General features: G+C 54.2%; 15 protein-coding genes across 22 annotated transcripts; 6 read left to right on the forward strand and 9 right to left on the reverse strand.

Annotated features, from left to right (window-relative positions):
* Positions 1-79: 79 nt before the first annotated feature.
* PPTG_15073 (hypothetical protein) lies at positions 80-1,216 on the reverse strand (the record flags this gene model as incomplete). The annotated part of the gene is made up of 1 exon (XM_008912079.1): positions 80-1,216. One exon carries the CDS (start codon positions 1,214-1,216, stop codon positions 80-82), a length of 1,137 nt encoding a protein of 378 aa, XP_008910327.1.
* A 350-nt stretch (positions 1,217-1,566) lies between these two features.
* PPTG_15074 (hypothetical protein) lies at positions 1,567-2,454 on the reverse strand (the record flags this gene model as incomplete). The annotated part of the gene is made up of 1 exon (XM_008912080.1): positions 1,567-2,454. One exon carries the CDS (start codon positions 2,452-2,454, stop codon positions 1,567-1,569), a length of 888 nt encoding a protein of 295 aa, XP_008910328.1.
* Positions 2,455-2,536: 82 nt separating this feature from the next.
* Positions 2,537-4,822, forward strand: PPTG_15076. Of its 2 annotated transcripts, XM_008912082.1 has the most exons (3): positions 2,537-4,185; positions 4,242-4,568; positions 4,625-4,822. In XM_008912082.1, the coding sequence occupies exons 1-3, from the start codon at positions 3,606-3,608 to the stop codon at positions 4,675-4,677; spliced, it is 960 nt and encodes a 319-aa protein (XP_008910330.1). In that variant the 5' UTR covers positions 2,537-3,605; the 3' UTR covers positions 4,678-4,822. The 2 variants fall into 2 exon arrangements, with proteins under 2 accessions (XP_008910330.1, XP_008910329.1); XM_008912081.1 differs by having other exon boundaries at positions 4,242-4,822.
* Positions 2,634-2,981, reverse strand: PPTG_15075 (hypothetical protein; the record flags this gene model as incomplete). Its single annotated transcript, XM_008912083.1, has 1 exon — positions 2,634-2,981. The coding sequence occupies one exon, from the start codon at positions 2,979-2,981 to the stop codon at positions 2,634-2,636; it is 348 nt and encodes a 115-aa protein (XP_008910331.1).
* Positions 4,823-4,844: 22 nt separating the features above from the next.
* PPTG_15077 (hypothetical protein) lies at positions 4,845-6,362 on the reverse strand (the record flags this gene model as incomplete). Its single annotated transcript, XM_008912084.1, has 1 exon — positions 4,845-6,362. One exon carries the CDS (start codon positions 6,360-6,362, stop codon positions 4,845-4,847), a length of 1,518 nt encoding a protein of 505 aa, XP_008910332.1.
* Positions 6,363-6,564: 202 nt separating this feature from the next.
* PPTG_15078 (hypothetical protein) lies at positions 6,565-9,005 on the reverse strand. Its single transcript, XM_008912085.1, has 2 exons — positions 8,003-9,005; positions 6,565-7,911 (listed from the first exon to the last, which is right to left on the reverse strand). The coding sequence occupies exons 1-2, from the start codon at positions 8,915-8,917 to the stop codon at positions 7,840-7,842; spliced, it is 987 nt and encodes a 328-aa protein (XP_008910333.1). The 5' UTR covers positions 8,918-9,005; the 3' UTR covers positions 6,565-7,839.
* On the forward strand, positions 6,728-10,272 carry PPTG_15079 (hypothetical protein). Its single transcript, XM_008912086.1, has one exon. The coding sequence runs from the start codon at positions 9,160-9,162 to the stop codon at positions 9,814-9,816; it is 657 nt and encodes a 218-aa protein (XP_008910334.1). The 5' UTR covers positions 6,728-9,159; the 3' UTR covers positions 9,817-10,272.
* Positions 10,273-10,470: 198 nt separating this feature from the next.
* PPTG_15080 (hypothetical protein) lies at positions 10,471-12,312 on the forward strand. 7 transcript variants are annotated; one of them, XM_008912090.1, is made up of 4 exons: positions 10,483-10,720; positions 10,788-10,919; positions 10,989-11,944; positions 12,034-12,312. In XM_008912090.1, the coding sequence occupies exons 1-4, from the start codon at positions 10,528-10,530 to the stop codon at positions 12,034-12,036; spliced, it is 1,284 nt and encodes a 427-aa protein (XP_008910338.1). In that variant the 5' UTR covers positions 10,483-10,527; the 3' UTR covers positions 12,037-12,312. The 7 variants fall into 7 exon arrangements, with proteins under 7 accessions (XP_008910337.1, XP_008910335.1, XP_008910338.1 ...); XM_008912089.1 differs by having other exon boundaries at positions 10,471-10,720; positions 10,989-12,312; XM_008912093.1 differs by having other exon boundaries at positions 10,483-10,919.
* On the reverse strand, positions 12,003-15,311 carry PPTG_15081 (hypothetical protein). Its single transcript, XM_008912094.1, has one exon. The coding sequence runs from the start codon at positions 13,382-13,384 to the stop codon at positions 12,383-12,385; it is 1,002 nt and encodes a 333-aa protein (XP_008910342.1). The 5' UTR covers positions 13,385-15,311; the 3' UTR covers positions 12,003-12,382.
* On the forward strand, positions 13,663-14,898 carry PPTG_23607 (hypothetical protein). Its single transcript, XM_008912095.1, has one exon. It carries the CDS (start codon positions 14,275-14,277, stop codon positions 14,683-14,685), a length of 411 nt encoding a protein of 136 aa, XP_008910343.1. The 5' UTR covers positions 13,663-14,274; the 3' UTR covers positions 14,686-14,898.
* Positions 15,312-16,092: 781 nt separating the features above from the next.
* PPTG_15082 (hypothetical protein) lies at positions 16,093-17,868 on the reverse strand. Its single transcript, XM_008912096.1, has one exon. It carries the CDS (start codon positions 17,746-17,748, stop codon positions 16,462-16,464), a length of 1,287 nt encoding a protein of 428 aa, XP_008910344.1. The 5' UTR covers positions 17,749-17,868; the 3' UTR covers positions 16,093-16,461.
* Positions 17,869-18,146: 278 nt separating this feature from the next.
* Positions 18,147-20,054, reverse strand: PPTG_15083 (TKL/DRK protein kinase; the record flags this gene model as incomplete). Its single annotated transcript, XM_008912097.1, has 3 exons — positions 18,147-18,839; positions 18,963-19,185; positions 19,258-20,054. 3 exons carry the CDS (start codon positions 20,052-20,054, stop codon positions 18,237-18,239), a joined length of 1,623 nt encoding a protein of 540 aa, XP_008910345.1. The 3' UTR covers positions 18,147-18,236.
* Positions 20,055-20,693: 639 nt separating this feature from the next.
* Positions 20,694-22,791, reverse strand: PPTG_15084 (TKL/DRK protein kinase). The gene has a single exon (XM_008912098.1). It carries the CDS (start codon positions 22,732-22,734, stop codon positions 20,848-20,850), a length of 1,887 nt encoding a protein of 628 aa, XP_008910346.1. The 5' UTR covers positions 22,735-22,791; the 3' UTR covers positions 20,694-20,847.
* Positions 22,792-23,429: 638 nt separating this feature from the next.
* Positions 23,430-26,369, forward strand: PPTG_15085 (phosphoserine aminotransferase; the record flags this gene model as incomplete). Its single annotated transcript, XM_008912099.1, has 1 exon — positions 23,430-26,369. The coding sequence occupies one exon, from the start codon at positions 23,430-23,432 to the stop codon at positions 26,367-26,369; it is 2,940 nt and encodes a 979-aa protein (XP_008910347.1).
* A 261-nt stretch (positions 26,370-26,630) lies between these two features.
* On the forward strand, positions 26,631-27,345 carry PPTG_15086 (hypothetical protein; the record flags this gene model as incomplete). Its single annotated transcript, XM_008912100.1, has 3 exons — positions 26,631-26,646; positions 26,702-27,184; positions 27,251-27,345. The coding sequence occupies 3 exons, from the start codon at positions 26,631-26,633 to the stop codon at positions 27,343-27,345; spliced, it is 594 nt and encodes a 197-aa protein (XP_008910348.1).
* Positions 27,346-27,596: the final 251 nt, after the last annotated feature.

The following is a 27,596-nucleotide window of genomic DNA, read 5'->3' on the forward strand; positions in this document are numbered from 1 at the left end:
GAAGCACAGGTGGGTAATTCACTGTGCTGTAAACTACAGACTCCCCAGGATACCATCGATTGAGTAGGCCATTAGCATCTCAAAGAGTGGCAATCGACGACTGACTCACTACCATCACGAGTGAACCTTCACGCGGCGTGTAGCCATTGTTACTGTGGGGGGTCAAGAGATCTCCATCTGAACAATCTTTCGGGGTCATGGGCTCGTCGTCGGCATCACGGCGGCCCTTAACGTAAATGATGCTCATCATAGCCACCACAATAAGCGCTACAACCGCAGCAACGGCTCCAATAGGGGTAGTGATCGATGCAGGGTTCGGATCACCCGTATACGTCGTCACAGTGAGACTGCCGGAGCTCTGAGAGAGCGTATCCTCTTGGGACTCTTTCGTAGCGACCGATTCCGTTTGGCCCGTCCCAGTAGATGAAGAAGTGGCCTCCGCGCTTTCAGTAGCCCCTTGATCTTTCAGCACTTTGCAGCTAATGAGATACTGGTTGGCTTCGTTCTTGAAGTTGCGGCACAGACGGCACGAAGTCCGAGCCGAGCAGCCCACAAGTGTCGGAGAAGCGACGTTGCAGCGGCTCTCCGAGACGTACGAAATGCCTTCTAGTCCAGATCTCGACACAACCGAAGAGCAGGTGGTGCTAGTCGAGGCTACGGTAGGTGACGGGGTGTTCACAGGGGCGGATGTCGGTGAGCTTGTCGGTGTCGTACTGGTCCCGCCAACGTCGGAGCACTTGAGGAACGGCGCGCTCTGCGCGGTCGCTCTCGTCTGGCAGAACCGGCACTGTCCGCTCTGAAAGCAACCCAACCCGTTAGCTGCACACGTTGGATTCGTAGCTGCTATAGCTGAGATGCCGACACCTTGGTCGCCAACCGAAACGAGCGACAGACAATTAACTGTCGATTCCTGCGGAGGTGTAGTCTTCGTCGTAGACTCGGTTTTCTGAGTCGATTCTGTTTCGGAGGCTTGGATCTCAGAGCACAGCTCCAGATGCGTGGCCTCGCTGGATTCAGACGTCCTGCAGAAACGACATTGGTCTCCGTACGGGAAGCAGCCTAGGCCGCCAGCCGTGCAGGAAGCGTCAGCCACTGCGCTAATCCCAAGACTTTGGTCACCGGTCGACACCCTGTCAGCACACGTAGTAGCTTCTGTAGCCCCTGCATTGAGCGCAATCAGCATCAAGAATGCGCTCAAAACCTGAAGAGCTCGCATCGATTCTCAGCTAGTAAACGACTGGAGTTGTCCTAGATTGTCGAGTAGGAAACAGTCTGCCAATTGGCGAATGAGCTGCACCGCAACTCCACCGAACGACAAGGCGTTTGAGCGCGAGGATAACGATGATAGCTCGAAACCACTGCATCGCAAAAAGATCCCAGCATCAAGCACGTTCTCCGCTTGGTGTCACGTCAAGTACGTGTCATGTTAGTCGCTTCAAAGGATGAAAAAGACGTCTCTGTCAAGTTGGTCGCTGTATTTTCAATGCTATTCGTGAAACGACTCACGTCGTCTCAAGCTACAACGGCCATAACGTCTCGACCTGCATGTTTCCTCGCTCATTCCGCCTAGTGTCGCCACTTGATCTCATGGCCATTGAGCATTGGTGGCTCGAGAAATCCTCTGAAGTTTTGAGTCTCTGCATCCCACCGGGCCCCGTACCCCAATGCGTTGCGGATTTCCATCGTCGCATGAGCGTGTGGGAGGCTATGGATGTTCTTCCAGGTAGCTGCAGCAAGTAGTTCGCGGACTTTGGTCTCAGCTCGCAGGTTCTTGGCTACATCGTTCCCCTTCAGCTCACCCCACCAACCACTCGAACTTCTGGTGCAATGCTTGCTAAACGCCCTCGCACCGACCGTGAGCGGTTCACCGGGAGTGTGACGCTGTGCGAACGCTGCAAGACATTGACAAAGCGTGAGCGGTGCCAAGGTGCGACTTCCCACGGTTTGCTGGAACCCCAGCAAGGTCAGGAGGCCACGCGCGCCGCCTAACTCGTCTACTAGTGTTGTTGTTGCTGTTAAAACCTCTTTATCTGTACCACCTTCGATTGCAGTAATGAACGAGTGGATGGCGTCTACTGAGACTTCTAGAATTCTCTGTCGGCTTGTGAACTCGGGAGTCACACCGTCAATTGAGGTTTCTTCGGTGGTGGATGGCAGTGATACAAGCGGGTTCGTGCCGGTCGAATGCCACGCGTGGAGAATCACTGCCAACTGCATTGTGTACGATTCTCCTGACACGCCAAGCAAGGTGTTATCAACAGTCGCGGGTGTTGCCACTTCATCGTCACGTTCGGTATCATCAGCGCTGCCGTCGCTGTCGTGAAGCAGCATCTGAGAGCGGAATTGGACGGGGTCTTCGGCATCCAGAACGGAAGATTCGCTAGAGAAATACACATGCAATGCCTTCTCAATAGAGACCAAGAGCGGCGCTGTGGGCGTCGGGTTGGTTCGCATTACGGTAATTGAGTGATGCAATGCCAGCATGACCATCACTCTTCGAGTGTAGCCATGCTGTTTTTACACTGTGAAAACTTAAAGTGAAATGCATTTTTGTCTATTTGCAAGTCGCTAGCGGCCTCAAATGCTCATAAAATAGTAAAAGCGTAGATGTAGATGTGGTGGGAATTCTTGGATCATGCAACCGTGAGGGCTTCAGCGCAGTCTTCATCCGAAGTCGGAGCCACCGTTGAAGCTACAGAAGGAGTCATAGTCGGAGACGTCGAGGTACTCGAAGCTGTCGTCTTGCACGCGGCCAAGTGCGAGCTCTGCGGTGTGCTGAAAGTCATGCAGAAGCGGCACTGGATATTTCCACTAAAGCAACCAATGCCGCCGGCGGAGGGACAATCCAGGGCTTCTTCTCCTGAAATGCCGACGCTCTTGTCGCCGGAGGACACCTGGTCGGCGCACGACGCGGCCGTCGCGACTTGAACCCCGGTCCAGACCCAAAGCAGCACTAACCCGGTGATCTGGAGCACGCGCATCTTGATCCCGGAGCTCTGGCTGGAAGCCGGGCAAATAAACAATGCTTGGGCTCTTAAGTACACACGTACCATGCATGACCCGCGGAGAGCCTAAAGATATCGGATACCCGTCATCAGACCACCAAGACGAGGCGTGGCTCCTAAAGATATCGGCGAGCACATTCGGGCACCTTCAACTTCAATTGTCAATTCTCCTTTTCAGCGCTGAGCTTGTTACGTTCATCATGGCAAACATGGCAATCACATCCATTTCGTCTGTCCTAGTAGTTCAGAGAACGCTGCGCCATGACGGCTACGATGAAACTGGCATTGGGCGTGCGTTTCCCTACAACTGGTTGATCAGCTTTGTGGTCCGCCCTCACGTACACAACGGCCATCACTGGTACTATTCGGATGCCATGTTATTATTGCCAATGTATACTTCTGGATGTCTGCGCGGCGACGAAACGTCTGTCAACGTCAAAGGGGCCAGTAAAGCATGCGTGCAGCACTCAAAGCAGCCAGCTTGAATGCTTCTGAGACGACCGTCTAAACATCTTTGATCGCTGGCCGGCACCGGAAGAGACGCTATCAGATCTCGATCGTCTCCTCCGTCCGCAGTGCTTGGTGTCGTCAAACAGGACCATGAACAACCTAGAGAACTCCTTCATCGCCGGTGCCGGCGCCTACGTCAAAGGCAAGTATGCTATCACATCTACAGGGGTCGTCCGAAAAGGAACAGGTCGCGCCTTCAGCGTCGTCCCGGAAGAACTGGAATGGGGCGGACAGGTAATCGGTCGCGGCGCCAGCGGATGCGTACTGATCTCGCGCCACCGACCGACCAACACGCCGTTGGCGCTTAAAATGATCAACATGTACGACAAGACCAAACGCGAACAGATTATCCGGGAGATCAACGCGCTGTTCGACGCGAAATGTCCGTGTCTCGTGACTTTCTTCGGCGCGTTCCTACGTGACGGTGCCGTGGTGCTCGCTCTGGAATATATGGACGGCGGTTCATTGGAAAATGTAATTCACCAGCTCGGTACCATCCCAGAGCATGTCCTGGCCAGTGTGGCCTACCAGATCCTCCACGCACTGTCATATCTCAAGACTAACAAGCGTGTCCACCGCGATATCAAGCCGCCTAACATCTTGCTCAACAGTCAGGGTCAAGTCAAACTTTCGGACTTCGGTATCGCCTCCGAGCTCGGCAACTCCATCGGTACGAGTTCAGAATTCTTCATCAATTGGCTGTCTCTTGACGTTTATATTTTGCAGCCATGTGCGGCACATTCGTAGGCACCTTCCGATACATGTCGCCTGAGCGTATTCAGCACACGCAGTACAGCTACAGCTCGGACATCTGGAGTCTCGGTCTCGTGCTCATGGAGGCCGCTACGGGCGTCTACCCGTACCCGAAGCACAAGTCGTGTATCGATATGCTACAGAGCGTACTGGAAGCACCGCCGCCAGCACTCTCACCGCAGTACTTTTCACAGGACTTCTGCGACTTCCTACACCACTGTCTTCAAAAGAACCCACTCGACCGCGCTTCAGCTGATACCCTGCTTGAGTCACCTTGGTTACAGCGCTGCGGTGCCGTCAGTAAGTCCAAGGATTTTCTGTCCACATATCTGTTGATACTAACTGTTCTTCTTCAGATCTTGAGAGTGCGATCGCTAATGTGCGGCATTGGATCGACTCGCTACAATAATGTGCTCCATGAACGACTTACCCTTTAGAGAACCAGAACACACACGCTTTGTCGATAAAAGACTCGCTTGTATTGTTACATAATAGGATAAATAATCTTGTCTCGACGGAGAAGCCTCCGTCGAACTGTTCACGACCATGACACCACAGGAAGGGTTTACACGTCACTCACTGGTTTTCGGCCTCGTCGGCCGTGCAGTTGCCCATGATGTAGCCCATAGCAGCCTGCAGACACGCCAAATAATAGGCGGCCTCGGACCCGTCCTGGGACTCATCGATGGCGTACTGCTCCATCAGATACACCTGCGAGTGCAGGTGCGGGAGTTCGCAGCGACTCAGCACGTACACGAGCAGAGGCAGCAGCACGTCGGCCGAGATGCAACTGCTATCTAGACCAAGTCCGTCCTTGGCCTCCCGGTACAGCGTGCACACAGCACGCATAAAGGACGACAGCACACTGGAGGGCACCAGGTGCGGGAGCTGGTTAAACGCAGCGATGGACTCGGTGAAGATCTCCTGCTGCTTGGCCTCCTGGGGGATTTGCACCGGCACTCCGACTTCTTCGAGGCTCAGCTCGCGCATCTTGGCCGCGTGTTCACGCCACGAAGCATTGAGCTCATCCAGGTCGGCCGCGGTGCCACGGTAGCACGCGCAGGCGAGACGGCTGAACACCATGTGCTCCACGAACACGCGCAGAGCAGGGAGCTGCGCCTTGTCCAGCTTGGCTTCAGCGGCCACGGCACTCACAATCTCCTGCACCAGCGACTGCATAACGTCGCGCGGCTCTCTGTCGTCGAAAACCGTCTTGGGTCCGGGCTGGCTGCTCGCGCGCGTGAAGGAGCGCATGGTATCCAAGCAGAGCTTGTCCAGCGCCTTCTTAAGCTCGGGCTTGAGCAGTTTCTGGCGACTCAATAGCTTCTCGAAGCGCACGAGAGCGAGTGTGGGCTCGTCCTTGGCGGAAGTGACACTGTTCACCTGTTCCAGCAATTGCTGGAGCGTCAGACCATTGGGCTGCAGGCTCTTCTGGCGGTGCAGCTCCATGAGCTTGCCCAAATAACTGGCCTGTAGCTGTAGCACCTGTCGAAGCCAATCTTCGGCTAGCGCGCGGTCCGACTGTTCGATGCCATCCAGCAGCGTCTGGCTAGCGGCGAAGCTGCCGCGGTGGCGCTGTGACCCCGTGGCCAGCTCGTCGGCCTCGTCTAATGCGAGCAGCGTGCGCATGTCGCTGAGTACGGCCAGCGAGCGGTTGCCCGTGGCTACCTCGGCCACGAGCTGCATCTGAAGCAGCGCTACCTGGTCGCGGCGACTGGAACTGAGCAAACATTTTACGCTGCGCAGGAGCTCGCGTCGCTTGGACAGGCGGGCCTTGCGCTTGAGCACGTGTTGGGATTCCTGCTGGATGCGGCGCGTGAGCTGGTCAAGCGCCGACGACGTAGTCGAGTCGTCGGATACGGCGGCGTCGAAGCTGCGCCAGCGGCGCTGGGTCACGTCAGCGGTCGGAATGGCATGATCCACGCCGCCGAACGAGAATGTACTGGGGATTGATGTGCGGCGACGCAGTGCGGCGGCCTCGGACTCGATAGGCGCCGCGGCGGACGCGGAGGCGGCGGGCGCGACGGTCTTGTCGTCCACGACGCGCTCGGCCGCCGAGTTCGCGCCCGATACGCTGAGATCCTCCAGGCCCATGATGATCTTTTCTGTGGCGCAGACCTGGGCGGGCTAATTCCGGGCAACTTGCGCAGGATAATGGAAAAGCAACTATGAGAGAGTTGGCAACGTTGAGGCTAGCGGCAGAAAAGACGCCTCTCAATTTCACATGCGTGCGCGAGTCGTGGCGGGCAGCAGCGGTACCACATTTGGCAGATGGTAACGGATGTAGCAGGGAATGTATTGACGCAGGTGAGGAAATCAATTAATTCTTAGTAAAATCAAGATGGAGCCCAGTAATCCAGCGGAATTCAGTACACTTTATTGAATGCTGACAGGTTTAGAGATTTGAAATCGCGTGCGAAGGGTCGGAATAGCGCGCCAAATTCATTTTTTTAGGATCACGGCCCCCACATGAAATGCCGCCACCTGCTGCTTCTTACTGCGCATGGTGAACAGGCTCTAGGCATACATGTACAGGTAATGATGCCTTCTGGGACGGATAGACTAGCAGAAGAGAGCCCGACGGTCAGGTGACGCAGCTGGATAAATTTGCGGCGGTGCCCATATCCAGCAGACCCAAAACACCGGAGTCAGCTGACGGCCGCCATGTGTGAGTATCGCACCGCTACAACGCAGAGCGCAAAGCGCTGGGTTCTTGCTTCCGACGTCGCAGCGGCCAAGATCTTTTTCAAAAGTTTTTTGCTCTTCGCAGAGAAGAAAAAAAGTTTTCCTGGCAATTGTTCCTTCGTTGTTGGTGATCCGGCTCAATCTCGCTGGAAAATCGGCGCACAAAATGGTCGTCACCGAGCTTCTCTTGGCGCATGCTTGAACCGCTGCTCACGACTTGCTGGCTCTTCTGGGGCGCTTGCTTGCTGGTGTTGCAGAGACCAAGACAAGCGCAGCAACACGATGTCAAGCAAGAAAGAAACAGCAAATTTGAGTTGAGGCACCGTCTTATTTGAAAGTTCCAGATATATGAACAGTGGTTCCATTCAAATTCAGATCCGCCGAGATGGACAGTGGTGCCAAGCGTTTCGAATGAGCGTGACGACGAGGAATCCCAAGATCTCTCCGAGGCACTGGCGCCAGCCAACCATCCATTCCTGCCGAGCGCTTTACCCAACACCGGCGGCCCGGGATATCGACGCGGCACGGTGTATCGGTGCCCTTGACAGTACTGCGCGGGGCGATGGAATGACGACGGCGCGGGCAGCTCGCCGAAAGTCAGTGCCACCTCCCGCGCCGAGGCCGCCAACACTGCGCATCGCGCCAGAGCGGTCTAACAGGACGCATACGTTGGTGACCAAGGTATGAAAAAAAAATCTTGAAAGGCTGTAGAGCGCGGTGCAGTGTTTGACAAGCCGAACGTTTCACGCGAGCGACCACGTAGCATTTATTGTCGGTGTGGCAAGAACGGTTTTGCCTAAAGCAGTCTGCTACATGTACAGTGCACCGGTGCTCGTCATTTACGTGGGGACGAGATGACGAGTCACGTGCTCGCTAGTTGCTACGTCTACTGGTTCTTCTTGGCCTCAAGCTTCTTGAGCGCACGCTTGCGCAGCGACAGATGGGTCATCATGGCGGCCTGGAGAAAAACGCAATTGTAAAGTTCGTCAGTCAGAAGAGAGCTTCATGCGAGTACGATGGCGTATTAACCTTCGCTGCTACTAACATACCTTAGCCAGTAGCCACGTGGGTGCGCTCTCATACAGCCAGATCTGCAGCGCGTGCGGCCAGTAGGGCGAGATGAGCGTGTCGTAGCCCAGTTGCGCCACCGACGCGCGTGCGTATGTAGCGGGCGACGGCACCATGAAGCTCGAGTGGCGGATCTTGGCCAGCTTGGTAGACACGAACATGGGCACGTGGCACTGAATGTGAACGTTCTTGGCAGCATATTCGGCGGCGAGGCACAGCGTTAGCTGCTCCACGTACTTCTTGGTGGCCGAGTATTCGCTGAGCAGCGGCACGACCATGCGGCCCGAGCCGGAGCTCAGGTTGACGACCACGCCGCGCTTGCGCTGCGCCATACCAGGCAGCACCAGCTTGGTCATAATGGTGGTGGCGGCCACATTGAGCTTGATGAGGCTGTCCACACGGTCCTCCGGGAGCTGATCGAAGAACTCGGGGAAGTCGTACGACACGCCAACGTTGTTGAAGAGCACGCCGACGTCCTTGACCTGGTCCATTTTCTTCTGCAGCGCCTCGCGTACGCTGGGCTCGTCCACGCGGTTAAAGTCCACGGCCAAGATCTCCACCTCCACCTTGGGGTACTTGGCCAGGATCTCGTCGCGCGCGGCCTCTAGGCGGCTCTGAGTGCGGCTCAGCAAAACGACATTCATTCCCTTGCGCGCCAGCTCCATGGCCAGCGCCTTGCCGATGCCATCCGTGGCACCCGTGACCACGCCCCACTGGCCGAAGCCCTTGAGGCTCTTGGCCGGACGAAGGAAGAACGTGTACACCGAGCCGAGCACCTGCAACGCCAGGCGAGACAACACCAGGCAGCCAACAGCCGCCGTAATCTTCACAGCCAAAGGAGACGCTTCCAGCGCCGCCTGCACAGGCGCTAGCAGCTCGAGCACGCGGTCAGCCATCTTGGTGGAGATCAGCGGAGAAATAAATGGCGGAGGGGGAGGGCGTGGGGCGATTATGGAGGCCTCAGATGATGCGCATCAAGAACCGTTGTGTGACGTCACATATCCGCACTTAACGACCTCTATGAAATGATTCATGTACTTAGTAAAACCTGCTAAAAAAAATATACATTCTGCTCAGAACACAAGGCGACAACAAACTGTTGGGCTATTGCTAAAGCCACCGCTGATCACCAGACACCATGGGGAAGCGGCGCCGCATCCGCAACATGCTGACGGTGTCAGACGGCTACTGGGGGTTCGTGCACCAGAAGCGCTTCTACCGGTGGCTGTACGCGTCTCTGACGTTCTTCGCCATCTTTGCCGTGGTCGTGGCTTTCTTCGACGTTGGCGCCGGTACGACACACGCCGCGAGTTTCGTCGCTAGCAAGTACACTCAAGGCGAGCTGGACGAGAACCAACGACTGCTACAGTGGATCTACATTTTCTACCCGACACCCTTTGCCTTCGCCTGGTTCCTCGTCTACTTCGCCAAGTTCCTCTTCTGCTGGAAGATAAAGCGACTGCGCAAGGCACGAAACTACAAATACAACCTCATGCTGGCCTCATTGGTCGTCGCTATCTTCTACGCTGTCGTGCTGAAATCCGTGCTTAAGATGACGCTCTATTCGGGCCCCAAGCTGCGTAGCGCCATCGTGATCGGACTTTGCGAGCTGGGACTCGTCGGGATCGAGGTGTTCGACGAGCGTAAAGAGCGCAAGGAGCGGCACCGGAAGAAGAAGCTGCTACGGGAGCAACAAGCAGCAGAAGAGCAGATGTACCGGCAACGTGAACACAAGTCTGACGCAGCGGCGCAGCAGCAACTGGCCCACCCTAGGGACCCCGCGAGTGTGCTGTAGGCGGATTGAATTTATCGTCGTCGAGATGGATAGAAAACCTGCACACAATATATTTAGGGAATGTCGATGAGCTACAATGGAATCCCGATAAACTACGCCAGAGGACGAGTTAGACGCCCTTCTTAATGATCCGAAGAGATGTCTTACATAATAACTAGCGGTGCGGAGTTGACAGCGTCAGCTTCTCCAACAAGTCATGATATCCACCCACCCGCTTTGCGGTGTAATAACTGTGCATGGATGTTCTCGAACAATGGAAGAGAAGGGTGCAGTTTCTTAAACAAAGAGGCAGTGGTTGGTAACCACTAGTGGTTCTAGTTGTTGGTTACTTCTTTTGAATTAAGAATTAGGACAGATTATCTTGCATCTTATCCCCTCCGAAGTGGACAAGCGTAACCGACCCAACTGAATGGATAATGCCGTGGCGCTGTCCAAGGGCACACTGAAAATACTCCCATTAAACCACGAAACAATGGTCTGGCGGTCCAGCTGGACCCCAAAGCGAATTCAGGCGGCGCATTTCAGTAACCTAGCCGACTGAAGCACAAGATGCTCGACTATCGAAATATCCAAGTGTACCCACAATCTTATTTTCGGATTTTAGTACCCGTTATCAGAAAATAGAATGTTTGTGAACTTACTTTGTTGGCTCCATTTTCCTAAAGAACGAACAGACTCATTTTACAGATTCCCTGAAAACATAACGACAGCATGGGCAACGAGCCGAGCAAGCAGCACCGACGGAAGTCGCGCTCCACGACGGAGACAGGTCCGCGCCCCATTCCCGGCCGCTCCACCGAGCTCACGCAGATGATCCCGGACCAGTTCACGTCGCTGCCCCAAGTGACGCAGGCGCTGAGAAGCAGCGGTCTCGAGAGTTGCAACCTCATCATCGGCATCGACTGTGCGCCTATAATTTTGTAGAAAAAAAATTATAGTTGCTGAAGTAAATAATTGCGTTGTGATGACAGGCACCAAGTCCAACGAGTGGAGCGGCAAGCGAACGTTCAGCGGCCGCAGTCTTCACGATATCGACGACCCGAGCACTTACAACCCGTACGAGGACGTGATTGAGACGGTCGGACGGACCTTGCGGGACTTTGGTGGGTCAAACAGCGTAGATTGTGGACTGGATGGGCTCTTAACGACTGTGTTGCTTGCGTGTTGTGCAGACGAGGACAATATCATCCCGGTGTATGGCTTCGGAGACGAGTTAACGTGCGACCGCGCAGTGTTTACCTTTGCGGGGCAAGGCCAGGCTGGCTTTCCACTGGAGAACATCCGCTCGCGCTACAGAGAAGTCGTGCGCAACGTGGTCATGGCGGGGCCCACGTCCTTTGCGCCCATTATCAATGAAGCCGTCAACATTGTCAATCGCACGGGAGATTATCATATCCTCGTCATTATTGCTGATGGACAAGTCACGCGCTCGGTGGATATCCCACCGCATGCCGTCAGCAAGAACGAAAAGGAGACTATCGACGCCATCACGTATGCCAGTAACTTTCCTCTGAGTATCGTCATGGTAGGCGTCGGTGACGGCCCGTGGGAATCTATGATCTATTTCGACAATTATCTCGTGCACAGGAAGTTTGACAACTTCCAGTTCGTTGAATATCACAAAATCACTTCGCGATTCAGCGATCCGCAGATGAAAGAGACGCAATTTGCGCTCCAGGCGTTGATGGAGATACCTGATCAATATCGCACAATCAAGGCGATGAACTACTTGGGTCGCAGATCAAACAGGGTACAACCCGATCTTCCGCGTGTAGACGTTTTCCCGCCGCCGCAACCTATTGAGAACGTCCACCACAGCCACAATTACGGTGTCTTTCAGCCACAGTCGCAACAGGCACAGGCGGGCAATAGTACAACGACAACGATGCAATGCGGTCAAACGACATCACCATCAGCTCCGCTTTTCGGTTCTGACGAGTCGACACGGCCGACGTTGCAGCATCGCACGTCCGTAGCCGAGGAAGAGCTGGCAAGACTTCAAGACTCGTTGCTGTGCTCCATCTGCGAGGAGAGAATGAAGAACACGGTGTTTCAATGCGGCCACGAGACGTGTCAAAAGTGCAGCGAGTTCCTTTCACACTGCCCCCTCTGTCGACAACAGATACAGGTGCGCATCAAACGGTTTGGCTAAGTGAGTGAAGAATTAGAAGACCCGTTGACCAATTGATGACTTGGGTACAATGTTGCATCTCGAAGTGAGTGCAGGAATCTCGCGCCCAGAGCAGCAATTCGCGCTCTTCAGTTTGATTTATTTTCTAAGGGATTTTACTTAAGTAAATGTAAGTGCCTGTTGTAAGTTGCTTGATGCATTGAAGCGAGTTGAAGAAAATATCGCTGCAGCTTCTCATCGCTGGAAGATCGACAGATCCTTTGCCGCAAGAGCATACAAGGCATTTTGGCGCAGTATTTTCGAATGAAGAATATGTACGGGATGTGAACAAAATGTATTGCGGCCACTTCCGATGGCAACCGCGTTACGATTCCGTCATCCTCTATTGAAGCTCGCCCAACCGAGCTCCAGGCTCACGGGAGCCTTTTTGTTTGTTTAGGGCGTCACCGACGGCTGGTCGCGCTTCGCTCCATGGCGAATGCACACACCGTTCCGCACAGCACCTTTGTTGCAACCTTCAGCCTGGCAGCGCTTGCCACCGCCGTGTGAGACGCACAACGTGCCTCCCACAGCACTCTTGGAGCAACCTTCGACCTGACAGCGCTTTCCCCCGCCGTGCGCAATGCACAGTCCTCCCAGAAGCGCTGTCTTGGTGCACTCGGGCATTTTGCACTTACGGCCACCGCCGTGGGCTGAGCAGAAGCCTCCCACGAGCGCCGACTTGGTGCAGCCTGCCTCACTGCATCGCTTTCCACCACCGTGCGAAATGCAGAGACCGCCTTGCTTGGCACTCTTGTTGCAGTCAGGGTGCGCGCAACGCTTACCACCTCCGTGCGAGATGCAGAAACCTCCTGTCTTGGCGCTCTTGGAGCAGCCTTCGGCGCGACAGAAGCGACTCTGCTTGTGGTACTTGCAGAAGGTGCCGTTCGGGCCACGGATGGTACGGTAGCAGTCCGGCTTAGCACACACCGTGTTGAGCATGGACGAGAGGTCGAAGCCGCCGCGCGAGCTGCCGCCGGTGCTGCTGCTGCTGTCATCGTCGTCCTGTGTGACCTGCTTCATTTCTCCGTTGATGATGTAGCTAAGGCTCATGGCGGCGATGCCGCTGACCGCTTCAACTTCACCGTCCTCGGAGCTTCGAGGCGGCGAGGCTACGTGGCCGCTGCTGTGCACGAAGCTGTTGCTGCGGTCCACGTTCTCATCGTCGTCGCTCGACGTGCTGGAGTCGAAGCGGCCGCCCGCCATAGCGTACGCCATGGGTAGCTTGGCGGGCTCCCCGCCTGGGCGAGCCAGGGTTTTGGTCAGCGGCGAGTGCAGGTACTGTATCTGAGGAAGCACAGGGTAGCTAGTAGCGGACGGCGAGTCCGGGATAGCGAGATGCTGCTTCTGGTGGATGGGGTGGTCGGTAATAAATGAAGGGATTGTACTCGCGTTCATCAAGTGACGAGCTACGAGTTGGGGGTGGGAAGCTGCTGTTTTAAGGCGAAGCTTGGGAGGAATGTACGACGCTAAGTCGTGGGGGGCGCGGGTGTAGTAGGATTCCGATGACCGGAAGAGCTACTGAAGCGGTTGTATCTCTCGCTCCGGTGTTACGCGGGACGAGTAGATGGGGTTGGAGAGTGAAAATCTCGAATGACTCCGGATGGTGACCGTCATGGTCCCCCCTTGTGCTGGACCGGCGCCGGCGCCGGACTGCGTTTTGTGCACCGGTGCAAGGAAAGAGCCTGCGCCCTGCCGTTGCACTTTTTGCGGAGTTCTGTTGCTTCGGCTGGCGCGCGGTTGTTGTTGCTGTCGAAGTGACGGGGACACTTGGAGCTCTAGTGCCTGCACAACAGTCGAGTGCGTTGTCAATGGCGGCGGCTGTTTAGAGAAGAAAGTCTGGCGCATTAGTGCTGCACGCGGATATTTGACTCCAGTCCAGTGCTCCGCCGGCACCGGCGCTCGTTCTGGTCGCTGGATCCTTGGACGCGACTTGACGTAGCGAGCAATCGACCGCGTTTGTCTGGCTGGGCCTTCCTTTTTGCGTGTACTCGAGCTACAGCCCCGCTCAACGACGAGCGCCGAACGGACAGCTAACATTCGATGGACAGATCAGAGTGGTGTGGCGAGTGTTGACTTCGTTCGAAGACTCAGCTCATTGCGGCAGCAATTAACACAAACTTCAGCACACATGTATGCGGGTCGCGAATGCGATCGAAGCTCCATGGCAGGCGCAACTGGCGAGAGCTAAGCTTCGAGCTGTGCAGACTACTATGTATTCACCCTACGCCTTTTAGTGTCCCGTGTAATCGCCGTGGAGCGGTTGACCACTACGATTGCTGAGCTTCATGACGCTCCTCGCCGGCTTGTGCATGTCCGTACGAGCCCGGGCTCCGTCAGACGTCGGCTTTGAGCCACAAGTCGATCGCTGCAGTGACTGGCGTTGTAGCACTTCATCTTCCGCCCCCCGCGTCTCTGTCCGATCTGTGGACTCATGCCTGGCTGCCGCCGTCGCTGGCTTTCTGCCATCGTATCGGAGCACGCTTCGCAACGTGCGAATCGAGTGGTATTTTGTGAACTTGATCCGGGCGGCGCGGCGAGGCAAATCAGCGCTGCCATGCCGCAGAGAGAGCACTTCGCCCGATTTCGACACAACTTCCTGTTTACAACAAGGAACATGTATGTTGAAGTTCCAGTCGAAGGTCCGACCTTTGCTTCGTCTGTCTGAACACTTCGAGTTCGCGGTGGATCAACGGTGACTTTCAATCACGGCCCGCGATAAATTTCTCCCCGCAGAGGCCTGCGGACACTCATACTACATGGAGGGCTCTTAAGAGTAGCAGAGATTAAATCGGTGCTGCTGCAGTAGATCGGTTTGGCGGAGACCAGCGATGATAACACATGGAGCGCGAGTAATGCGCCAAGGTGCTCGTCTTTATGATCGCTGCACGGCCGGAGAGGAGGCAGCGCACCGTTGCACTCCACTTGGATACTTGACTCTTATTCGATGGCTCTTTTGTCGAACAGGCATGGTGCCGCCGGCAACGCGCCCGCAGCTCACCCACTCGTTTCCCCAGCACGGGCGACTATGGTGCGTACACATGGATGGCACTTTCGTCGGCTCGATGGAGGCAAGCGCGTCGAGCATGACAGGTTTAGCAACACGATCAGCCATCCCGGCACCAAGATGGGGAAAGGCTTATCGATTAATAGCCGGTGTTCGCCGCTCGACGACTGTGGCCGAACGACTCGAGGTTCTACGTGTGACTCGGCCTATAATGCGTATAGCTCGCGTGTTCGCTCTCACGCACGCAAGTCACGCGAGTCGCGCGTGAGGTTGCAATTGCACGAAGCAATCCTGGAACCGTCAGTTCTCTCGCGCTGGTGATGCCGTCACTGCGCTCCTGGAATTGATAGTCCAGCCGCAGTTCTAGAATAATCGACCGTCGCTGGCCCGAACTTGGGGTCGAGCTTCCTTCTTGGATCGATGATCTCTCGCTTGAACATTACTGCCCGAGCCTTTGACTCACTTGCTCATTCAGTGTTACTCAAGGCTTAGTTACTAACGCCGGCGCCTGAAACACCTGTCGAGCAGCATCCAGACGCCATTGACAGCTAGACGCTCGCTCCAGGGGCTATCTCTTGGACAGAGTTCTGTCGTCTCTCGACCAATTTTGTCGAAGAGAGTTTAGCCGGCACGAAAGACACCCAGGCGTGAGTGACCCCATCGACACACCCTCTGGAGTTGCCAGGCTACGCGAAAACACCCAGCGAACTCGATGTGGACGCGGAAACGCGGGAAAACAAATGGTCACTGCAACGAGAAGGAATCGCGTGTGTAATGTGAGGTATGGCAACGACGCGAAAGACAAGTTTGAAGGTTGGGTGTTTCAATCGGGTCCACCGGCAACGGCCGGCGCAATATGGACTGCAAGTTGATCGATGCAGTATTGGCAGAGATGCTTGTGTGTTTTGTTGGTGAATCACTGACGGTGCCGTTAAGGCCCATCAGGAGGTGTTTTGGATCTGTTGATAACGCTTGCAAGCATGCAGACGTGACGCAGTAGTTAGCGACGTACTTATTTCGTGTAAAACCCTATTTTGACATATCGCGTCGCAATAGTGGAACAGGGCCGACTTCGGTGTTGTCTTAAATCTCGAAGACAAGCAACGCAACTTCATGTAAACATGTAGCATTACTGTACTTGTTTGCTGTTCTCATGGCACAGAGTCGTTAACATCTTTTCAAGTCTAGCCAAGTGAATTCTCCAACCTGACCAACTGCCGATCGTGTTTCGAGGTGCTGCTCTCGATCAACTTACAGCGTAATCGGTCAGTGCACTAAAGTAGAGCTGCAACCGCGAAAAGTCCAATGCTCGATGCATTTTACATTAGTCGCGACGATAGGACAGCTCCTACGTCCAAAGGATAAAGCCACTTCAGTATAATTCAATACTTCGCATTGAAGAGTGTGTGAGTGAGGCGAGTCACTTTCTAATCTGCTGCATCACGTTATTTTTTTTTACGAATAACTCTCAAGCATCGTTCAAAGCGGCAACACCCGGAAGCACCTTGCCCTCGAGCAGCTCCAGGCTGGCACCGCCACCAGTGGAGATGTGGCTCATCTTGACGCCAAGGCCTGCCTGCTCAACCGCAGCCACAGAGTCGCCGCCACCCACGATGGTCGTGACACCAACCTTCGTGCTCTCCGCAAGGGCCTTGGCCACACCGAACGTGCCCTTGGCAAATTCAGGGAACTCAAACACGCCCATGGGTCCGTTCCATACAACCGTTTTGCACTGCTTGAGCTCCTTGGCGAACGTATCCTGCGAGTTCGGGCCAATGTCCAGGCCCAGCCAGTCAGCGGGGATGGCGTTCACGGGCACGACCTTCGACTGAGCGTCGGCCTCGAACTTGTCGGCAACTACAACGTCAGTAGGGAGAACAATCTGCACGCCACGCTGCTTGGCTTCCTCCAGAATCTCCTTGGCGAGACCGACCATGTCCTCTTCGATGATGGACTTGCCGACGTCCAGACCCTGTGCCTTGTAGAACGTGAAGATCATGCCACCGCCAATCATGATCTTGTCGCACTTTTGCAGCAGCGACTTGAGCACGGGGATCTTGGTGGATACTTTGGCGCCGCCAATGATGGCACCGAGCGGACGCACGGGGGCGTCCACGGCGCCGGAAAGATACTTTAGCTCCTTCTCAATGAGGAACCCGGCCACGTTAGTCTGGATGTAGTTCGTCACACCCTCTGTCGAGGCGTGGGCGCGGTGGGCTGTTCCGAAGGCGTCATTGACGTAGATGTCGGCGTTGTGGGCCAACTGTTTAGCGAATTCAGGGTCGTTCTTGGTCTCCTGCTTGTAGAACCGCACATTCTCGAGCAACACGATCTCGCCGTCCTGCAGCTCGTCGATACTGGCGTCCACTTGGGAGCCGATGCAATCGTCCAGTTTCTTTACGGGGCTGCCGAGCAGTTCGCCCAGACGCGCGGCGACCGGCGTGAGACGCAGCTCGTCCTTAACCTCACCACCGGGACGGCCCATGTGCGAGCAAAGCACAGTACGCGCGCCTGCACCCTGCAGCAGCTTGAGTGTGGGCAGCACGGCGCGGATACGAGTGTCGTCCGTGATAGTGGCCGGGGTGGCATTCTTCTTGAGTGGCACGTTCAGGTCGGCACGCACCAGCACACGCGCGCCCTTCAGGCTCTGGCGCTTTGCGAGCTGTTCCAAGCTCAGCTTGGATGTGCTCATCGCGCGCACTACAGCGCTGGCTGGGCGGGTCATGTGCATGCTCATACGCGAAAGACGCAACATCTTAAGAATGGGGAAACTTGCTGGATGTGTGAATGATACTGCAATCGCCCCCAAGCACCAGTCTGCTTGGAAACGCGAGCCAATTATCCTTGTGAGATGGGTAATCGTCGCAAACTTTCTGTAAGATAGGATATCGGATTATATAGTGAGGTTTATGATTTTTCATTTTATTTGGCAGTTCTTTGGCAGTAGATCCCACAGGGTAGTATATTTGATATAGGAGGTTTTTTTCAAATCGTAGAGTACGGTACTGTTGCTACTTATTAAATACGGATCGATTTGCAAAAAGAAACGCACATCAACTTATTTTATCAAACGTATCCAGCAATTGAATTCGTTTGTAGTAGTACATGTAGGTTGAAAAGAACTTCCTTTGACGTTTTGCTGCATCTCTTCATACTCGGTTCGTTTAAACCAACATTTTAGGAGATACGTGTATCGGTGCTTTCAAACCGTGCTTGTTGTAACACTTTCATTGTGCACGACTCCTAACTGAGGTAGCCTTCGCTGGATGACTCCTTCACGATCGTTTGCAGCCGGAACATTACCATCGGGGCTCCAGGTCGAGCTGCCGGGTCCAGCGCGACGCATTCCTCCGCCAATTTCACAATAGAGTCTAGGCAGTAGGGCGAAAATGTGATCCTCAGATCGCCCGACGCCACCTTCTGGATAAGAACCGCGTCCGGCAGCTTCATGCCGGTTTCCGGATCAATTCTGGCGTGGGAGTATGGCAGCGTGTGCAAGTCCAACTCAGACAAGAGAACGCCGAAAGAGAAGATGTCGGCCTTCTCAGAGTATCGCTTTGCCATCATCACTTCCGGTGCCATCCATAGCATGGTACCAACTCCTGCGGTCATTGTTTGATCCTGCTGTTCTTTCGAAGCGCCAAAGTCAGTAATTTTCGCTTCCAGGTCCTCCGTGAGCAACACATTTTTCGACTTCAGGTCACGGTGAATCACGACCGGGGACAACGAGTGCATGTAAGTAAGCGCTTGGGCGATATGAGAAGCGATGCAGATTTTACTGTCGTCAATGCCCTGAGGGTGTTTTCTCGCTTCGAATTCTTTTAACAACGCACGGAGATCCCCTCCCTTCATAAGCTCCATCACAACACAAAGATCGGTTAGCGACCCCCAAGCCACGCCTACAAAGCTTACGATCCGGGAGTGATCGAAACATGCCATCATTTTCGCTTCGGCCAGAAGGGTATTCACCTTTTTAAGATCCTTCCGCATTTCAGAAAACAGCATCTTGACGGCGACGTCTTGATTGTTATACTGTCCCCGGTAGACCTCTCCGAATCCACCACGAGAGATCATAGTTCCGATTATTATTTGATCACGGGGGATACGGGTAGCAATGATGGCATCGTCATCCCAGAGATTGGAATCTCTCGTGGATCCATCGGTAGGGCTGTCAGTCCCAGCAGTACCATTTCTATGTAATGCGTCTTGTGACGATGAACGAGAAGTGAGATTTTTACCCTGGAGTACTCTCAGGAAAACGCACGTGATGCAAATGATGATCACGACGACAACAACAGCACCGATGGTAACAACTACTGTCGATCCAACATCAAGGCCTCTTTCGTTTGAAGACGAGTCCGACCTGCTTCTAGAGCCTAACGGGTTGGTTGCTGTCGAACCAGAGTTAAAATCTCCGAATACGGAGCCATTACCTGAGCTAGAAAATTCCTCCTCCGATCCAACATCCAGTCCGCTTCCAATTGAAGAATACGTGATCGACGAACCCGAGCTGGAGCTGGAGGACTCCACTGTGGAGATCCTATTATAAAAGACAAATGCACCGTCCACGTTGGGTGCATTATAGCAGCGGTTGATCTCCGAGACAGGAATTTCAATATCGATGTAGTCGAGGCCGCTCGCACCAGGACAGTTAAGTGCACTACTGCTAGTGTTTCCCTTGTTTGACATGCATAGTACAAACCCATCCGAAATCGAAATAGTACCGCTCCCAAACGGTGAATAGCCATCGTACAGTTTCATGCATTCGCCAGCAAGTTGATAGGCAACTGAATTCTCGTATGTTGAGTCCGAACCCCTGTAGTAGTCGTATGCCATGAAAGGCTGCGTACCAAAGAGCTCGATGAAACCCTCTTCGCGTCGTCCTTCATGACACATCTCGTTCACATAACCGACACGATTATTGGTGTCGTCGTACACGGCGGCACAGCGAGATCCACTAGATGCAACTTGGTTCTTACAATCGTTCTTCTGCTGAACGAAAACACCCGATGGTGCTCCATCGCACGATGAGTCTTGGTAGATGCTTGTGAAGCGATACATCCCGACAAATCGGGATTAAGCTCCAATGTCAATTTTCCGACTGTCAGTGGTGGATGTTTGTCGGTCTACCTTTTGGTGAATGAGCTGACCAACCTGGCTTATAGCCATGACAGCAGCCCCACCAGTGGTGTCGATAACACCGATAGCTTCTTAGCGGTAAGTTGTGCTTCCTTTTTTTTTGGAGAAAAGATCGCTCCCCCAAAAGGTCGCATCCGGTGGGTACTTCGTGAATTGTGAAATCAGGAGCTCACGCATTGATCGCGTATGACCCTTTGAGCTCACGTTTCGGATTAATAAGAGATTTTAGGGATCGTATTCGGTCATGGCATGTATTTACATGTTAGTTCGGTGTGCTTTTACAAGTAAAGTTAAATTCATATAAACTCAACGAAAGAATTCCGCAGAGGCTCAAATTCCAAAACGCCGACAATCAAAGTTATTCACGCCGTTCAAACTTCGAATAGGTCCTGAATAGCGGTGACACTAATTCGCGTATGTCGCTAATTATGAACATGCACTAATTGCGGTGAGTTCTGTAAACAAAACACTGTATTATGACCAGATTCGACTAGGTAACGACATCAAGTCGCGCATTGTATCTTACAAGGCTTCTATAGGAAAAAAAAACAAAAAAAAAACCAAATTAACAATAAAAAAACACACTGTATTATTTGATGGTACCATACCAAGAGCCACACCAATGAACTACATGTAGTGCTTTGAACTGTTCAGAACGAAATCGCCCAGCAGCCGAACTAGACGACACTAAGACTGGTGGGAATCCATAGCACATCTAAATAACGTATCCTTCACCGAAGGATCCCTTCATGATCGTCTGCAACCTAAAAACAATCATCGGAGCAGATGGTCGAGCTGCTGGATCCAGCGCAATGCACTCCTTACCCAACTCTACCATCGAATCTAGACAGTAGCGCGAAAATTCGACTTGCAGAGCACCAGATGCTACTTTCTGGATAATGACCGCACCAGGTAACTTTTTACCTGTCACCGAATCGCGCATGGCGTGCGAGTACGGCAACGTATGCAGATCCAGCTCTGATAGAAGCACTCCAAACGAGAAAATGTCGGCTTTCTCGGTATATCGTTCAGCCATCATGACCTCTGGTGCCATCCACAGCATCGTCCCAACACCTGCGGTCATTGTGTTATCCTGCTGTTCCTTCGAGATACCGAAGTCCGTGAGCTTCGCATCCAAATTCTCTGTAAGCAACACGTTCTTCGACTTCAAGTCGCGGTGAATCACGACCGGAGAGAGCGAGTGGAGATACGTTAATGCTTGAGCAACATGGTACGCGATGCGGATTTTGTCGTCGTCAATGCCTTGCGGGTGGCCTTGAGCTTCGAATTGTTGCAATAGGGACCGCAGATCTCCACCTTTCATCAGCTCCGATAGCACGCACAGGTCTGAGAGAGAAGCCCACGACACACCAGCGAATTGCACAATGTGCGGGTGGGCAAGACTGGCCATCAACTTAGCCTCTGCTAGGAAAGCATTAACCTTTCTCAGATCACCTCGCATGTCGGGAAGCAACATTTTGATGGCGACTGGTTTGTGGTTATAAGTGCCGCGATACACTTCTCCGTATCCACCGCGACAAATGAGACCTTCGAAAACCACTTGATCACGAGGAACGCGAGTGGCGATAATTTTGTCATCGTTCCAGAGACCTGGACCAAAGGACGACATATCCGAACCATCGGTGGTACCACCAGTCCAAGCACTACCTCTTCCTAGGAACGGCTCTTGCAGTGAGTTTGAATCAGCTTCCTTGGTCTTCTTGTTTCGCCTCACGATACACCACGCCAACAGAATGATCACCACGACCAGGACAGCAGCACCGCCACCAATTCCAGAGACTGCTCCAACAGAGAGGCCACGTCCAGTAGAAGTTGATGGCGATGGAGTTGATGACAGGGACCCCGAGCTGGAACCATCCAGATTGGATCCGGAGGTGGTTGGAGGCAAGGTCGAGCCGGACGACGGTGTAGAGCTCGAATTTCCCTGGCTGTTGCTGGTGGCATCCCACGACGGGGTTGATGATGTGGGTGGTGACGTAGCAGGGGTGGCGGTTGGTGATAAAGTAGTCGATGTGGCTTTGGACGTGGTTGGGATTGGAGGATCGGATATATCGTAGAAGGAGAATGCACCCCCGATATCTTTGAAATTCTTGCACGCACCCGTGTTAATATCCGACTTGGGGACGTCAAACTCGTAGTAACCAGGGGCACCCTCACCAGGGCATCCAAGTGACGTCGCGATGGGGCCCATGTTTCGAGTCCACACCAAGCCCGAACTCGAGACAGAAAGTGTAGCACTCCTAGCTGTTTTGTCGTCTACGATCATTGCCTCGCAATCGCCGCCGGCTCGGTATGCAGCAGAATTGTCGTAGTTGGTGCAGTCGTCTTCCCAGTAATAGTCGAAAGCCATGTAGGCTTCACCGTCGAACAGTGCGCTGAAACCGGCGCCGCGACCATCGTGACAGCTATCCTCCACATACCCAATCAGAAGATCGTCACTATCGTAGACAGCGTCACATGCAGCACCACCGGAGCCGACTTGGTTCTCGCAGTCGTTTTGTCTTCTAGCGTAGACACCGGTTGGCGCTCCAGTGCACGAGTCGTCTTCATATAGACTCTTGAATCGATGCATCCCCGACATGGTTACAGAAGGCCTGAGTGTAGTGAAGACACTGGAGAATACTGATTGTACTGCTGCCTTTCGTTTTGAAGAATGGCTTCAGCTCTAGTGGAGGTTTGAGGCGTTCATACTTGGTTTACAACCCCCTGTCCGCATTGATTTCCATCCCTGCCCACAGCCGGCAGCATCGATCGTCTATGCCGACCACAGGCATTGCAGGTTTTAGTTTTTAGGTCGTCCAGGTTAATCAGACGCATCTGTTTGAAACCAGTTGTTCATTTGGACATCGGTGTCCTGGTAGACTAGTATCTTACTGCATAACCTTATCTGTAGACTACCATGGTATTAACCTGCGGGTAGGCTGCAGCCTTCTGCTTTACGTGATCTTTGCTGCTTCAAGCAACTGAAAATGGTGGTGCAAATTACTACATGCTGCAAAATGGCAAGAGTTTTACAACTTGCCACGCACTTGACATCCTCGTCTCTGACAAAAAAAAATCTCGTGGTTCTCGGCCAAAGCATGATCTCTGCGATTACTCAGAGAAAAAACTGCAAAGTGACTGGCTGAAAATACCTACGTAAAATCGGCAATTGGTGGAAATCCTGTCTTTCAAACACCAAGTGACTCAAGATTTGCATGAATGGATCATCAATAGGCCACAGCCGACCACTTGCGAACTCGCCTGCCCCACACGTACCCGCTCCTCTCCAGCTCCATGCTGCGCCGCGCTCTGTGGACGCGCGGGTCTCGCTTGCTCCAGATCCAGACGCCGTCGGCTACCCGCAGCTTCCATCGCTCGCCGGCCGCCATGGCGCGTGTCTTGTGCAGCGACCCCATCGACCCCGTGTGCCCCGAATTGCTGCGCGCCGCCGGCCACGACGTCACGGCCGTCTCCACTGCCCTCTCACACGCCGAACTGGTGGCACAGGTTCCTGACTACGACGTGCTTATCGTGCGCTCTGGATCTAAGGTGGACCGTGCTGTTCTGGACGCCGCGCAGAAACTGCAGCTCATTGGCCGCGCCGGCACGGGCGTGGATAACATCGACATGGTGAACGCCACCAAGCAGGGCGTGCTGGTCATGAACACGCCGTTCGGCAACACTATCTCGGCCGCTGAGCTCACGGTGGGGCTCATCTCAGCCGTCTCCCGCATCGGCGACGCCGCGTCCGAGGCGGCCGTGCGCAGCTCGGAGATCCACGGCAAGACGCTGGGTATTGTGGGCCTCGGACGTATCGGCCGCGAGGTGGCCACGCGCTGCAACGCCTTCGGAATGAACGTCGTCGGCTACGACCCCATTCTGTCCAATGCTAGTGCCAAGGCACACGGCATTGAGCCTGTATCTCTAGACGAACTGTTCTCTCGCAGTGACTACATCTCTCTCCACGTGCCGCTCAACGCCAATACTAAGCACCTCGTGAACACGCAGCGTCTAGCGCTCTGCAAAGACGGCGTCAAGCTCATCAACGGCGCGCGCGCCGGTCTGATCGACCATCAGGCTCTACTTGAAGCCATTGAGAACGGCAAAGTCGCGGGTATGGCCTTCGATATCCTTGCACCGTCACCTGCTTCGGACGCCTGGAAGAAGCTCGTGAGTCACGAGAACGTGATCGTGACGCCCCACATTGGAGCACTCACTACCGACGCCCAGCAGAAGGTGGCGCGCGACCTGGCCTACAAGGTGAACGACGCGTTGGCCGGCAAGTCTTTCAAGGGCGTACTTAACGCGCCCAATATCGACTTTGGCAAGCGCGAGGAGTTCATGCCACTGTTGTCACTGGCTGAGAAGCTGGGTAGTATGCAGGCCCAGCTACTGGACGACAGCCGTCTCAAGCGCGTGCTTGTTATTGCTGAAGGTCCCAAGGTCACGTCGTCGGAGCTGTCGGGACAGCTTGTAAAGGGTGTACTTAAGGGTCTGCTCTCGCATATGCTCGAAGAGGAGGTGACGTTCACGAACGCCAAGCAACTCGCGGACGTCATGGGTATCCAGACTGTAGAGCACAAGCACGACGAGGCTTCGGGCAGCAGCTTCTCGGACCAGCTTACAGTCATTTTTGAGAAGGAGAACGGCACGTCCAAGAAGATCACAGGCACCGTGTTTGGCAAGAGCCAGCTCCGCTTTGTTTCGTTCGATGACCTGCCCATGGACGCCATCCCGAGTGGCTCCATGCTGCTGTTCAACAACACAGACCAACCTGGTGTGTTGCACAAGGTGACGTCGGTGCTGGCGAAGCACCAGATCAATATCGGCAACTTCGGGTTGGCGCGTGAGAAAGCTACTGCTGCTGCTGTCAGCGTACTGAACGTGGATGAAGCGATCCCGGACGTTGTGATGGACGAGCTGGAGGCGCTGGGTATGCTAACGAACCTACGTCGTGTCAACCTGCTTGAGCTGAACACAGCTGTATCTGGTGGAATCTGGGAGACGTTCCTGAAGCCTAGCGTTACCGATGAGGAGGGTGCCGACGCTGCTGAAGAAGCAGGAGTGGCAGTTGTGCGTCACCCGAAGCCGCGCGTGAAGCCGGCGTCGCCGAACTTTGGCTCAGGACCTTGCAAGAAGCGTCCGGGGTACTCGTTGGCTTCGATTCCCGACATCGTACTGGGTCGTAGTCACCGCTCGAAGTTGGGTAAAGGCTTGTTGGAGGAGGCTATTGTTCGTACCAAGAAGATCCTGAAGCTCCCGGAAGATTATCATCTGGGTATCGTGCCGGCTTCAGACACTGGTGCGTTCGAGATGGCCATGTGGTCTATGCTTGGCGAACGGCCCGTGGATGTGTGCTACTGGGAATCGTTCGGCAAGCAGTGGTTCAAGGACGTTACCACGGAGCTGAAGCTTGACAACGTCAGGGAGTTCGGCGCGCCGTTCGGCCAGCTCCCGGACTTGTCCCAGGTGAACTGCGACCACGACGTGCTGTTCACGTGGAACGGCACAACCAGTGGAGTGCGCGTCCCCAACGCCGACTGGATCCCGGACGACCGCAAGGGTTTGATCTTCAACGACGCGACTTCGGCCGCGTTTGCCATGGAGATGCCGTGGAACAAGATCGATGTGTGCACGTTCAGCTGGCAGAAGGTGCTTGGTGGTGAAGGTGGCCACGGTATCATCATTTTGAGCCCGCGCGCTGTGGAACGTCTCGAGTCGTTCGTGCCGGAGAACCGTCCGATCCCCAAGATCTTCCGTATGACTAACGCCAGCACGGGCAAGCTGTTGAAGGGCATCTTTGAAGGCAGTACTATCAACACGCCCTCAATGCTGTGTGTAGAGGACTACCTGGACGCTCTGCGATGGACGGAGAGTGTGGGCGGCCAGGACGGCCTGATCGCCATCTCGCAGCGCAACTTGAAGGTGGTGGAGGACTTTGCAGCCGAGAACTCGCGGTGGTTCAAGTTCCTAGCGGAGGACAAGGCAATCCGCTCCAACACGTCCGTGTGTCTGCTGATCGACGGTCTGTCCAAGGACGAGGTGAAGCAGATGCAGTCGCTGCTGGAGCGCGAGCAGGTGGCGTACGACATTGGCTCGTACCGTGACGCACCGCCCGGTCTGCGTATCTGGTGCGGCGCCACGGTGGAGACCAAGGACTTGGAGGCTCTGCTGCCTTGGATCAAGTGGGCATATCTCGAGGTGAAGGGTGCTAGAGACTCCAAGAGCGAATAGGCTGAAAAAAAAAAAAATCGTGGCAATAGTTTGTATATTGCCAACCACAAGCTGAGACGGGCGGATTATATAAGTGTCCGACTGTGTGAGTTGCCAATAACCAACACTCCTTCGACAAAACAAAAAGTAACCTGTCAAATTGTCAAATGAGTGGATTTTTGCAAGTTGCAACGCGAAAGAACTGCATACTAAACGCAAGTCTGGGGGCCGCGTGAGCTATGCAGCAAGATCGAATGAGCTTGAGATCATCCAGTCCATAATATGTCGCGACAACCAGGTAACGAAACTTTTTGCTGGTGCGTCTTGTGCTTGAGGTGACAATTTCTTGGCAGGCAACAGAGCAGATAATGGAGCTGGGGTCTCGCAGTCAGCAGTCAGCGACAGCCAACAGGACGTGATAATGCGCTACGGCGCCGCGGTACAACCTCTCCGCGTGAACACGCGCTTGGCACCCGAGGGCCAATTCAATGGCCTGCAGCCGAGAACCGAGTACACTCGGGACCTTCCGCCACTGCAAGAAAGGAGACAAGTGGCCACGTATCACGCGGTTTCTCGACAGCGTGAACACTTCCAGGACGACCACGAGTGGCAGGACGTAGAGTATGACGCGGAGTCTGAAGAGGACGGAGAACAGGAGAACGCGGACCCGTCCACGGAGTCGAGCGGGAATTCACGTGAAGCACAACATTGGAGCGGCACGTCGTCAGCGCGGACTGGTGAGCTTGATGATGAGAGCCAAGGAGAAGTTTCGTGCCGAGTGAGTTGGTGTGAACAACCGGGAAAGCGCTACGGACTGTGTTGGGCGCATGGCGGTGGTACGTCGTAGAAAGTTGCATTTCAATCGGAAGACGTTGCTGACTCACACGTTCTGCTTGCAACAGTCAAGAAGTGTTGCCATGGCAACTGTCCGAAGATCGCTTTACCCACAGGAGAGTTCTGTTCCACTCACGAACGCGAGATCAGCGGCAACACTTGATGAACTTTAGATGATAAAGTTGGCAACAAGAAAGTAAAATCTACACACAAAAGTCGCCTCATTCTTTAGACAACGCTTTGTCAATACATTTCCACTTTTCCGTTAGTCGAAGTGACTTTACTTGTTAAGACACATATTTATTCCCAAAATATTGCAAAATACCCAAAATAATTTGTTTTGGGCTCGAAGCGCACACCAACCACCAGTGCATCATCTGCCATGCGCGGAGGCCGCGGCGGACGCAACTGGCA

Source organism: Phytophthora parasitica, assembly GCF_000247585.1.
Source record: "Phytophthora parasitica INRA-310 unplaced genomic scaffold supercont2.44, whole genome shotgun sequence".
Classification (NCBI taxonomy): domain Eukaryota; phylum Oomycota; class Peronosporomycetes; order Peronosporales; family Peronosporaceae; genus Phytophthora; species Phytophthora nicotianae.

Coding starts and splice junctions, on each gene's coding strand:
- PPTG_15079 (XM_008912086.1), top strand. CDS start 9,160: ATGGGGAAGCGGCGCCGCATCCGCAACATGCTGACGGTGTCAGACGGC.
- PPTG_15078 (XM_008912085.1), bottom strand. CDS start 8,917: ATGGCTGACCGCGTGCTCGAGCTGCTAGCGCCTGTGCAGGCGGCGCTG. Junction 7,912..8,002: donor CCACGTGGCTACTGGCTAAG/GTATGTTAGTAG, acceptor GTTTTTCTCCAG/GCCGCCATGATGACCCATCT.
- PPTG_15076 (XM_008912081.1), top strand. CDS start 3,606: ATGAACAACCTAGAGAACTCCTTCATCGCCGGTGCCGGCGCCTACGTC. Junction 4,186..4,241: donor CGAGCTCGGCAACTCCATCG/GTACGAGTTCAG, acceptor TATATTTTGCAG/CCATGTGCGGCACATTCGTA.
- PPTG_15084 (XM_008912098.1), bottom strand. CDS start 22,734: ATGTCGGGGATGCATCGATTCAAGAGTCTATATGAAGACGACTCGTGC.
- PPTG_23607 (XM_008912095.1), top strand. CDS start 14,275: ATGACGCTCCTCGCCGGCTTGTGCATGTCCGTACGAGCCCGGGCTCCG.
- PPTG_15081 (XM_008912094.1), bottom strand. CDS start 13,384: ATGAACGCGAGTACAATCCCTTCATTTATTACCGACCACCCCATCCAC.
- PPTG_15080 (XM_008912087.1), top strand. CDS start 10,528: ATGGGCAACGAGCCGAGCAAGCAGCACCGACGGAAGTCGCGCTCCACG. Junction 10,721..10,787: donor CCTCATCATCGGCATCGACT/GTGCGCCTATAA, acceptor TTGTGATGACAG/GCACCAAGTCCAACGAGTGG.
- PPTG_15082 (XM_008912096.1), bottom strand. CDS start 17,748: ATGTTGCGTCTTTCGCGTATGAGCATGCACATGACCCGCCCAGCCAGC.